Source organism: Anser anser (assembly GCF_964211835.1).
Source record: "Anser anser genome assembly, chromosome: 1".
Classification (NCBI taxonomy): Eukaryota; Metazoa; Chordata; class Aves; order Anseriformes; family Anatidae; genus Anser; species Anser anser.
This window is the reverse complement of record NC_139720.1, coordinates 105,837,036-105,850,264: the sequence shown is the minus strand read 5'-3', so window position 1 is coordinate 105,850,264 and position 13,229 is coordinate 105,837,036. Positions and strand designations below refer to the sequence as shown.

The 13,229-nt window shown below is 36.2% G+C and overlaps 1 protein-coding gene across 4 annotated transcripts in view; it reads right to left on the bottom strand.

Annotated features, from left to right (window-relative positions):
• The window catches only part of USP25 (ubiquitin specific peptidase 25), a 92,670-nt gene that overhangs the window by 34,995 nt on the left and 44,446 nt on the right, over positions 1–13,229 (bottom strand). For all 4 annotated transcript variants that reach the window (XM_083821044.1, XM_083821045.1, XM_083821046.1 and 1 more), the window contains 2 exons: positions 5,969–6,055; positions 401–538 (listed from right to left, as the gene is read on the bottom strand). In XM_083821044.1, coding sequence (XP_083677170.1) covers positions 401–538; positions 5,969–6,055 — 225 coding nt within the window. The remainder of the gene's footprint in view (positions 1–400; positions 539–5,968; positions 6,056–13,229) is intronic.

Genomic DNA, 13,229 nt, shown 5'->3' with positions numbered 1-13,229 from the left:
TAATACTTGGAGATCAGAAAAATTAAACTCTTTCAAAAACCAAAAACTTAGAATTTAAACTAAGCCCTAAAAGCAAAAAAGTGGGACTACTAAGAAGGTTTCAAAAACAGTGTTAGGTACTTTACTTTGAGGTTTCTAATATAATAAAAAGAAAGTGTACTGCATCTGGTAGTCATGATGCCGGAGATTATTTATTAAATTCGTTTTTTATTTTTATTTAAATAAAGGTTACTGGAGATCACAATATTAGAAAAAAAATTCAAAAAGACTGATAATTAGAATTCTCTTTTCAGCACCTGTGGACATTTTGGATTTTTGATTGTCCATTTTAAGTATTCCCTATTGCTGGATGACCATATGAGAGCATGTATAATTTTGAATAAAATTACACAGAAATTACCTGTTGGGAATCATTTGATTTAAAAGCATCTTTAAGAATCTCAACTGCTCTAGATGGGTCGACATATTTTCTCTTTGAACCAACTAGAAGTGCAAACAGGTACCTCAATTCACGCATGAAAGGCAGATTCCTATGTTCCTGTATTTGAAGAAGAATTAAAAATATTTAACAAAGCAGTAACAAAAACATAATTTAAAAAAGTGTTACTGAATGAGCTAAGCATATATTCTGCCAATTGTCATACTAATACTTAAGCTTACTTGCATTACTACCAAGGTTGTGTTGCCTGGCTTTTACTTTTTAGTTTTATCACAGAGCCACAGACTGGTTGAGGTTGGAAAAGATGTCTGGTGGCCATTCTGTCCAGCCCCCTGCTTAAGCAGGGACACCCAGAGCCAGCTGCCCAGGACCATGCCAGGGAGCTTCAAAGGAGCTCCACAACCTCTCTGGGCAGCCCGTGCCAGTGCCAGTGCCTGGTCAGCTGCACAGTGAAGTGCTTCCTGATGTTCAGAGGGAACCTCCCACTGCCTCTTGTCCTGATTACAGATAATGTCCTATTTACACAATAATGTTCTCTGGAAAGAAAACTACACTTCAAAAACAGAAACCTCCATGAAACCACAACTAGACATGGCTGTTTGGCTCAAAACAAGGCTGAATGGACATGTGGACAAGCTGAGCTGTGCTTAAGACAGAACAGTCAATCCCAAGACTTACTACTAAATATTACACACCCTGCGCCACAAGCCAACTTCTCCATGCTCATTTCTATTAGGCATGTGACCCCAATTTTGTATGTCTTACCATTAATCTTATTTGGGAGCCACTAAACAAATTTCAGCTGATATACATAGCTTACAACCATACTGGAGAACGAAAGGGGAAAAGAAAAGAGATACCTTTTCCCTACAGGATAATCGATGGAATTTCAGTTTTATACGAAAAATATTTTTCCATATAATCATTGCATCTCATTATCAGGTATGACATATCCCTAGACTTATCATGCAACTCCGATATAGCAAAAGCGAAGTTCATTGGATAAACAATGGAGTAAAGCTATTTACAATTATGTGTGCATCTGATACACTGAGCAGAAGAAAAAAAATTGAAGTTGGGTGAATTATTAAAAATACAACACAAGAATAATGAGATGAGATAAGAAATAGCATGCAAGCTTCATTTAACGTAAGAAAGTTGAAAGCATGCAGGTTCCTCAAAGGACACCGCATACAGCCCTATCAGTTAGTACATGCAGATTTTACAAAGCCTCAAGTAAAACGCTGCAACCATATGCATTGATTTTGTTGACTTAGCATCCCTCTCTAAATCTAGCAGAATTACTTGTGAGCCTATGCACTGCCTAGTATGTTTCAAGTTTTTTTGTTAACTGAAGACTCTGAATTTATAAGGTGTAAATAGATTGTTATTTCTCTTAACAGAAATAAGAGAAATAGCCTGCTCTCCTGACAACTTAAAAAAAAAAAAAAAAAGTATTATCTATGGAGAATATGTAGTTCTTTTTTCTGGTTTCCAGAAGAGAAACAAAAGAAATACCTTCTGCCTGTATAATGAAAAACAAGTAAATCGAAACACAATCAATCACACCATAGATTAATCCACAGGTTTACTGCTGTGGAGATTGGATGCCATTCTTAGTCCTGAGCAGATAGTTGACACACACTTGTGAAATTAAAACCCATGTAATATCCACTTGTATGTAGAACAAAGTATTCTCAAACACAGCACAGATGTCAGATACTGGCCAAACTGGAATTACTTGGTGACAAACGTGCTCATCAAAGAGCAGACCTGTTTAGTTATTCACATGTGAATCCAGTGCACATAAAGCTTCTAGTGCATACAGTATTTTATTTCAGCTTTAAAAACCATGCATAGTGTGGAATTGGAATGAGTTCTGCTTATTACCTAAAAACTACTTCTAGTCATGTAAATCCCCCAAATGTTTTACTTGCTCTTCTCGTCCACCTTGCAAAAAAGTGACCAATTATAACCAATGTTCACAGAAAAGGCTGAAGACTTCGTCAAATGCCACCCTAATTCAGCAATAAATCTTCATAATTAAATAATGAAATCAGTTTTCCCTTTACATCTTTAAATCAATTTCTAACAAGAAAACAGAGAAACAAATTCTAAAGTGATTTGTTCTTACTATTTTCATAAAGCGATCTACTAAAGATGAACAGAAGTTTTAGATACATTTTATCAAGATGCTTCAGAACTAGCAATCATCTGTTCACATGCATAATATAGATGATTGACCACAGAATTATCTAGATATCATCTTTCTTTTATTAAATTTGAATTACAGAAGCAATAACCACTCTTACATTACCCAGCCAGTCTTACACTACTTATTTTGCTGAGTTTCAGAAATAACTGTAGTTTTGGGTTATCAACTGGCTACTGATTTCAAAATGATTACTCAGAACAAATGCTTCTCTAAAGCCAAAAAAAGGATCTCTAAAATGAGTAAAATCTTTTTTTTTTTTTAAGCTCTCTTTAATGCATTTGCCATCATCCTTGATGAGAACATGTAGACATTAGCTCAACAAACAGCGACTCTGACTAAACAAAGCCTAAAATCTTCAAGTGGATGTGAGCCAGTCCCCAGGACATAGACAGTTCTACAAAGGACTCACATTTCAGAACAAAAAGAACTGCTGAAGTAACTACAGCACAGCACAAGGCTCTCAGTATTCAAGTACACTCTACATGCAACAAGAAAAAAGTTAAAATCAATTTTAAAACAAAAGCTGTATGGAAAGTTTATCATCTTAAATGTTCTCTATTTTATCACCCATCTTGCCTACATAAACAACTTCTTAATGCTCTGATGTTGGGACAATCTATGATTAAGAAATGCTTCTAAGGCAATCTAGATGTTTAATGCATAGCAAGCATTCATTATTCTCAATCAGTATGCCAGGACAACGGCATAACAATAATGTTGAAACACAAGGAAGGACGTGCTAACCTGTAATACAGTAACCCCCTCCTTGTGACGATAAAAAATTTCTTGAAGATCCAGTCCACACCAAATATTCAGGTGGCCTTATTGCATACAGCAGGAGCTGCATGGCAGCAGGAGCTAAGAGAGCTGGGAGGGCACATGGGCTGCAGTGACTACAGCCAACCATATTTTGTTCAGCAGGAAGAAGCTGAGTAACACACCAACGGAGGAAAAGGAATTTCAAATGAGAAGAAAAACTGATTTGAGATTTTAAATGTCTGCCAAAGTTTGAAAAACAAGAAAAGCAAAGTCCAGTTAACTGAGGCAAACGTGTGCATTTTTTTGTGTGTGCTGGTGGTAGTGGGTTTTTTTGTTTGCTTAAGTAAAAAATTTATACAAATGACTTCTGGATGAAAAATTTTACATGTCAAATTATTACCAGTATTTAGATTCAATACATTGATAGGAAAGGATGGAAACAACCTACTATGAAGTAGGGTTGCCTGAAGTGCAACCACATGCTTTAATTCTATACCAAGACACTGTCACAATCTTAGCGTTAAACCCTACTTTCCATCAACCAGAAACAAAACAAGATGACAAGATGTAAACCAAGGTCTTGAAAATCTGAGATTATTAAAATTTGTTCTTTATTAACAAGTTATGTCAGTCACACCCAGCATTTAATATTAGGTGAAAAAAAAAGCAAAACAAAACAAACAAACAAACGCACACACAAACCACTACCACCACCAGAAAAAAAAGGAAAAAAAAAAGAAAAAATAAACACAAAAACCCACCAAGTCAAGATATTTTTTTTAAAACAACTAAGAAGACAGAAGTACATTTTCCAAGGCATTTTTTTCCAGGGCTTTTTTTTTTCTTGTCAACTGGAGGTTTATATTACAACTTTAAATCAATTTGACTCTACTTGTCTTCACCATATAACGAAATATAAGCACCATATTTGGGGACATGCATGTTTATTTCTACTGTTAGTTTATGTTTCAACTAATGAAGAGTTCTCTTGTCTGAAAGTCTCCCCACAACATATTTCAACATTAATGCAATCCTTTTTGAGCTGCAGATAAGAGATATGAGTACATAAATTATTTACAATTCCATTCTGGTATTTAGACGTAGGACAGGATACAAACTACTGCCAGAGATTCTTACTAGCAGGCTTGCAGCAAGCAAGGTTCCTACACAACTCCCTATCGTTTGCTCGGTGTCTCACAATTTTACACAGCCTTAATATCATTTGTCACGGTCAAAATTTCTAAGAAATAGCACTTTGGAATTGCTAAAGTAGCATATGGCTTCTAACATCAATGCTCTGGCAAGACATTTTTCAAAGACAACAGCTTGGCATTATCTATTTCATATCACCTCTTCGATGCCAACTGCCCTTTTAAGCCCTCAAAAATGACGGTAAAGAAATCTGAGTACTGGAGTATATTATTAAAACAACCAGTAATGAAACTCAGGGCAGAAAGTCAATCTAAAAAAATAATTTAAAATATATTTCAGGAAGACTCTTTGGTAGAGCATAGCATGACTTTATTCTGTCCTTACTAAAATACACCATCTTGCCACACTCTTGTGATGTGTTCCCAGCGCTACCCGTGCGGTATTTGCACACCATCTCACGATCTATTGCAAACAATTTTTCCTAAAGAAAACAAGAGACACCTAAAGAAAACAAGAGACACCTAAAGAAAACAAGAGACACCTAAAGAAAACAAGTGGGGGGAATGAGGGTGCAGGTGGATGGAGGGATTATACAGTTCTGACTGAACATGCAACTTCCCTTTTATGGTGCATACCTAGAGGTTTAGAAAATGGACACTAATTTCTCCACTTGTTTTTTGCTTGTTTGTTTTTTCAATTGCAGCTTCATTTTTGCTAGTGAACATTCCAGTCAAGCCTGAAGTGCCAAACAAATAAAAACAGGCTGACAACACGCTCCATTTGTAAAATCTGAAAGGAAGGGGCAAAAGACAATGGTCTAATTTCTGGATATGCAAAAATTCATTGCTCTGTTTTGCTAAAAATCAGGACACGAAGTGTTTTCACACTTCATACAGCTACTTCCTCTTTCCATTTCTTTAACTATTTTATAGCACAGAATTCAGTGTACTCCCATGCACTTTTCCTCAGAGAGCATCTACTGAAGGAAGAAAAATTGGCCTGTTTTGTCCATCAGTCCATACCCATTCTTCCACATTAGCCTGAGGTGTGACGGGTGCAGAATAAAACATGCTTCTTCATACAAACTACCTCCACATTAAAAATGCTCACCTACTAGCATCAGTGCTGCCACAGTTGTTGCACAAGGTTCAGAGTAGCCCTTCCACTGAATCTGGTCTATGCTGCTGTTTGCTGAGCAAAGTCTACAGGGCAGGATGTTAAGAGAGGTACTCTACTACGAAGCCAAAGTATTTTATGTAAAGATCCATAATAAGAAGCTCAGAGCGATGTTAATTGGCACCTATAACATCTGTGCTAATTTGAACTAGAGAGCAGTGCAAAAATCAATTACAATAGAGAAATGCCGTTATTAACCACTAGGGGAAGTCAGCTTCTAATTTTACCTTTTGGTTTCGGGGCAAGTCTTGAGCATTTGCAGGAGGATTGAAATTCAAAACTAGTCTTCGAAATTCCAGTAGGTTAAATAATGACTGAAAAGAAACAAATGAAGTGTTTAAGCACATGTGCAAACCCTAAGAAATTATTCCAAAGTGTGCCAATAAATTAAATGTTAAACATATAGCTTTTAAAATGAAACTTAAGCATTATATATTTTTTTACTTAACTTTGCTAAATATATTCTCAACATTACTCAGTTATTTTACTGAAAAAGCATAATTAAAAAATCTTTATACTTAAATGAAACAATAGATTTATATGATAGGTAGAATAAATTACTTTTTACAACACATTTTATTAACTTTATAGCTGTTAGTTTTCAAATCAAAATAAGACCTTCTTTGACTATGTAAAATTTGTCTTGTAGCCCCTCTATCATCTACCAATGCAGAGAGGCTATATCTTTGTACATGCAACTTAAATCTACTTGCGATTATCTGTACTTATTCCATTCTGTCCATTTCTTCAGGATTTGAATACTGCACGTTAGAGTAAGGAAACTGGGTTACACAACTTAGCGAATAAGGAACTGCTGTTATCCTTATTTTATGTACAACAGGACAGGAAAACAGGTGTCTACAGGCACACCTATGAAGAACACCAAAGTGTAACACAGAGCCTGGAGCCAAGAGAGTACAAGAAAAAAAGAGCAACTGATTGCAAAAATAGAAGTCCAAAGCAGTGGCTGAGAACTGAAGTCCAGAGCACTGATGTAACCGCATTGTTGCTTTTCTGTATAGGCATGAATTGCTTTGGTTAAAGTTAAAGATGTAGTGCTTCTTAAGGGAAATTTAGGCTTAATTCTATCACTTCATTACGACAGATCAGCATCTGGATGAAGAAAGGGTTTAATATATTTTAAACGTGCTCAGAGAAGCACAGGAGAGGTTTACCCTCTAATTCATCCCATTTGGTTTTACAGCCTGTAACCTTTTTTTTTCCTGATCACATATTAGCTATTTATCTTTGAAAGGCAGAGCTTGCCTACCCTGGCAGTAGACTTTGATCCCACAATTTGTTCTATACAGGTAAAGACTTAAGTCACAGATCACAATGGATTTAACAGGATTTCAACCCCATAATGCCAAGAAAGTGAAACTCAAATTGTGAAGAGGCAGTGGGTTTATTCTAAGAATTTTAAACACATTAGATGGAAAAAAAGATGAGTGAGAATTTGCTCTCCTCACGAAAGACCCTTTTCTGAGTTTGACCTCTTCCCATACACCAGAGTGTACACCATCTCCAGCAAAATCAGGCAGCTATCAAAGTTGTCTTTCCTAACATTTTTAGATTTAAGAAGACAAAAACACCAACAAGAAAAGTCCTTTCTCACATTGTTAAATCAATACAATCAAGTAGGCAAGCTTTTTTTTCCCTCCCTGTTTTGATGCTCAGAATACAGGTTCCCCTTTTATCCTTCCTTGCAGAGAAGAAAGATTAAAACACTGAGTCCTTTTGTTTACTTACTCAAACCATAGAAAATGTTAATATTTAATTCAAGTGTCATTCTAGAAGTTCGTACTAATTGAAGTTATATCTCATGATGTAACAACATTCCACTGATGGGCTCTTCATCAAGCGAAACATAGCAATGTCTTACATACAAAATAAACCAGCTGTTGAAATATAATGTCCAAGGACTGACTTCTCTCCATGACTAATCCAAGTGCTATCAAAGTGCCAAGCAGCTGAGCTGGCCAATTTCATAACACACACATCCAAATTTAGTACAGAAAATTGTACTAAACTCTATGATTTTGCCTGGCATTTAATTTGAGTAAGTATTAGCTCTTTACTTCTCACCTTATTCCTAATTTTCTTCTTTTAAAATTATTTTCTCTTATTTTTTTGTTAAATCTGTTTGAATCCTTTTTAAGTACCTGTACAGGTATTCCAACTCATTGTTAAAATGTTAAATAACACCCCACTTTAACAACTGCAGTCAGAACATTTGCTTGACCAAGCAAAGGCTGACCATCTCAAAGATCCCCAGCTTATCAGAAGCCTCTGTGGTTCTCAGTAAACTTTTAAAGATGACAGCAGCCTTGCTAGGACTTGGCCCTCTTCTCTTAACTCCACTGGGTGGAGCTCAGGGGGTCCCATGGAATATTTAATATGGGTCTAGTTGCCTCCAGTAACCACTGACTCAGTCCTCACCCACAGCTCAGAGCCAGACCCAGGTCCTTCTTTGACTTTTTATTACCAGTATAGGAAGAAAAACTCTTCTTATTACCATAGGCATCCTTTGCAAGCATTAACCCCAGGTGAGTTTTCACTTTTCTAACACCATCCTTTCAAGCCTGGGCAATGTTTCCAAACTCCTCCTCAGTAGTCCACCTCTGCTTCCACTTCCTGCACAATGCTTGTCCTCTCAGCTCATTAAGCTGACAGAAAATGATTAATTTTTACTGTTTTATTTTTCCTACTAGCTTAACACCTGCTTATCAAGTGGACAGATTAGAACCACTGCTAGGAGAGGGAATCACAGTAGTAGCAAGTGATATCAGTTCAAATTACCATGAAAATGAACAGATTTTCAGAATATCTCTCTGCTACTACTTCAGTTAGGGACAGAATGAGAGAGTAACAGAAAATGAGAATAAACAAGCAAACAAAAAAAAATCCAGTGTCAGTTTAGGGAGTTCAAACTAATGATGCTGAATGAGAATAGACTTTTTGAGGCTTTCCCCTAGAACAGGTGGTAACGTAGATATTTTCTGTCATGCTAGAGAGAACTATTTAGAGGTGTAGCTTCAAGAATGTAAAATAACAAAAATGTTCAATTTTCTGAGTAATGTCTACCCTGGTTACGTAGACAGACGCCAAATAGTTTCAGAATATAAGTAGCCTTGGTTTCACTTAAAACATCCTGCGTATCCCTTTTCCCCTCTTACTATCTAGGATTATCAAAACAAGGGCCTTGGCAGAATTTAGGTTGGCTGAATAAAGGAATAATTCTTAATATTCAAGTACTGTGATGCTGCATTAATACTGCAAGAATGTAAATTAGTCAGCACATTAAATCCATAAAAGCTTAGCATGCAACTCAGATCATTACCAGCTGCCAATGGAGTCCCAAAATTGTAAAGGTACTGCCATCAACCATACTTGGAGAGTAGGAAACAGTACTTTTACATCTAGATGAAAGATAACCTATCAAGCTGTTGCATATAGCTTTGAACAGGCACTCTTTGATGCATTCTTGAAGATCTGTAAGCACAGGGCACTAAAAACAGCTGTTTCAGCAACAGATGTAAAAAGAAATTGACTAGCAATTTCGTATGTTTCCACTGTCCAGGTCAAAGAAGCAAATATTTTTGAGCCACAGCTGGTGAATTTTTAATATTGATTACCTTTCTAAAGTTTACATGAAAAACACAATCTTGTAATACAACAAACACAGACATCTTTCTATTCAGTTTGCAAAGACTAAACTCAGAAGGAAGGAAGGGCTTTCAGATTATTCTGTGAAGCTTGTATTAAAGCAATTCAGGCTACTAATTCTAAAACAGGCTGTAAGATGCCAAAAACATTTCTCATTTCACAGAAAATCATGATGATGTTTAAGCAGAATTAATATATTTGACCAATATTGTAATGGCTGTAGAAAAATGAAACTCTTCCTAAGGTGATAAGCAAGAAGAAATCTTGGTTATTAAAGCTTAGCCAACAAAATAGGACATACCTACAGGCAGACAGCTGGAACACTGGCTTTTGTGAAACGTGGTCAGCATTGAGGTTTCTCTTAACACAGCCACAAGAAAAGCTGTGCAATTTCCATTCTTGTGGCATGCTACTTTGTAGGCTCCCTTTCAGCAAAGTGAACTGAATTAAAAACAAGTAAGAATGCCACCACTAGTGTATGTGTGCATAACAATAGCAATGTGTCCGCAGCAAATACTAGCAAGAAAATTTGTCTCAATTAGTGCCAAAGCATGAGATTTAACAGGAGAAAATTATAAACTTGAATTTTGGCAAAGAAAATTTAGCAAGCACTTAATTTGGTTAGAAACCAAAATTGAAAGGTATCTTGTCAGTACAGCTTAAAAAGCAATTATTAGGCAGGGGGAAAGAGAAGCATGCGTTCCTACAGAGCTCTTAAATGAATCCCTTCAGGTATTGGCATTGAGCCAAAACATGATCTTGTGCAAGTCAAAAGCTTATATATGCATTAACACCCTGAAACAGCCATTTGCCAAGATGACATTTAGCCACCGTGGGCCCTTTGTGCATTTCCAATTTTGTATTTATTCAGAGTCTAAAGCCACAAAGCAGCAACCGTATCTACCTTCACCCTGTATAGCAAGCATAGAACAATCTTAAAGAATTAATACATTATTATTGTTCTGAAAATAAAGAGCATAAATAGAACTCTGCCTATGTCATTAAATATATTATTCAGAAGAGTTTGCCTCTGCCAACATGACAAATTAGATTTATGTTCTTACTTCACTTTATAAACAACTCTGGTGTTTTACTGTACACAGAGCTACTGTTAGTGGGGCAGACTGGCCATTTTTAGGGTTAATTTTTCCATTCATGCCAATAATATAAATCAAAGAAAAAGCAGAACGCTATATGCTAACCTGCACATATGAGCATATACTCTTGTCAGTAGCATTACTAACTTCAAGTATTTTAACTAGTAAGGATAAAGTGCTAAGGGTTCCAAAAAAAAGTACTCCTACTACACTCATGATTATTGGTGTCTTAACACTCTCACAAACTGCAGATTGAATATTAGTGTCTAGCAGAGCTCAATATTGCAAGAACACGTGCAATTTCACCAGCAAATAACTTCATTTCTCTCCAAATTTCAAGTCTTTTGGACTCTATACCACTAATTTGGGAGAATTGCTTCTCTCTCGTCTCTAAGGCATTCCCCACCTTTTCTATTCAATGATGTACTTTTACCTTTCGGTTCATATTCTTGAACCTACTCTTTTGACTACAGAAGTCCATGAAGCAGCTTGTTTGTTACCACTGCACCAACCGTTCTACTTATGCACTATGCTGCTTTCCATCCAGCACCTCCCTGTAACTTACTCTGGGGCCGCTGGCTGCTCCACTTGTGTGTGTCTCATTCACGGTAAGAGGTAAATCCTGTTTATCAGAACAGAGACTAATGACAGGCATTAAATGTGCTCATCAGACCTATATTTAAGCCAATGCATACATCGCATAGCAGTAAAACACAGACAAGAATCCTTCCTATAATGCTTAAGCTAAAATGAAATTGAGTGCTATACTTGCTTTTGCATATTAAATTAAACACAGTTTATTACAGTGTAAAAAATAATTACTGTTAAAAATATAGAAAATTTTAAATATATTTTCCTCATGAGTACATAATAGCCCTGTGTATTGCCTTCCACCTTTTAGAGAAAAAGACCTTGATAAAACGAGGAAGTTATCCAGAGCATAATTCTGATATTGCTTTTTTGCATTCACTGAGAACTTGGCACAATCAAAAACTTTCCTAAAAATCCTCACATTCCTTAGAAACCTGCACATAGTGACAAAGAACAAAAAAGAATAAAGGAGCTTAAAAGCTAGGACTTTAGCAAGTTTCTGTTCCTATACTTGTGAAATTATAGGTATGAGAGTTTTTTCTGTCTCCTTCTTGGAAGCAAAACTCCTACAGACAGATATGACACTATCTCGTGGTTGAATTTGTGCAGAACAACTCCACATGCACAGTGGAGTCCAGAAAACATGTAGTATTTTCAAAGTCACAGAGAGATTCAATCACAGATCTTAAAAGCATTGGAAAGCATCTCAAAAAGCATGTTCTTATTCTTAAACAATCAACAATTCAGCATTCCAAACTGCTGAAAACCCAAGTATAAAATGCAGTTTTAAGCTGTTGTGGTTTGTTTTTTCTAGAAGGCTTAGGTGTAACATGGAAAAAGATGGAGCACAGCTTTTATACTGTTTGATCTAGAAAGTCAAACTAACTTAAGAACTCCAGCAGACTTGGGTTAAGTCGACATTTTAAGTAAACAGCAGCTCACCATGGTATTACCAGCCTGTATTTAGAGAACGTTTACTCATTTATAGCAACAAACTCAGAACATTACTGTAATTCAGAAGACAGATAAGCATGATCTGAGATGCTTCCAGAAGAACTCATCTTATATTCGTGTCTTGGCACATATTAAAAAATGCCATTCAACCACTCCTCTGTTACTTGCTTAAAGCAAGAAAAAATTATGTTAAGACATAAAATAACAGCCAAGATTTCCTTATATGGTTACAGTTCTCAAGTTCTTGCCTAAATGCACAAGTAAACAATACACCTAAGCAATTTCATGGCTTTATGCCCTTCTGAACCTGGAAATTACACATAAGATCACAACTCAATGCATTTATTCTGTATACTTTATTTTAATTAAATGAACAATCATGTTATTAGTCAAAGTTAAAGCCATCATCCATTAAAGCTTTCCAACCCTTCAGAAAAGAGATTTCACATTATATACCACTAAATATAAAATAAGTTTGAAAAATCACAAGGAACCAGAGGAACTTGGAGACAACAGAGAAGAACAAAAAAGGAAAAGGCATATCCCAACAGAAAAGATCACAGCATGTCTGAACTTGGAAGTGACAGCTAGATCTTTACTCAGCAGGGTAACAGAGAAAGTAATGGAAGGAATGAAAGAGAACCTAGATTTCCAACATCCTTATTCCCCTGCCTATGAAACTCTACAGAACAGTTTATAACACATTTCCCACCCACCCCCAGCTCAGACTGTACCACAGAAAAAATAGTGGAAAGAAAATATTCTGTCAATGACTCTTAACTTAATAACTCAAACAGAGATTGACACCAGAAGTTCTTCAACACCAAGCCTTCCACTTACATGCCCAGGGAAGCAAGAGAATCATGTACACTGTACATATATGCAACTCTTTTACATAATAAAAAGCATTTTGCTATTAACATACTGGCCACATCATCCATCACAATCCCTTTCATTCAACTTGACAAACAGGAAAAACAAAACAATTCAGAAATTAGCTTCTTGCAGAAAACTGCTTCGAAGATGGAAGAACAATAGCTGAGCCAACAACTGGGAAGAAAACATTTGCTTGATTCTCACCAATCAAGCTGGCTTTCTAGAACTAAAAGCTTCAGATCAAGTGGGATCCTAGCCCCAAATATATTGAAATAAGGAAAGAAAGAAGGTTTCTTCTAAGCAC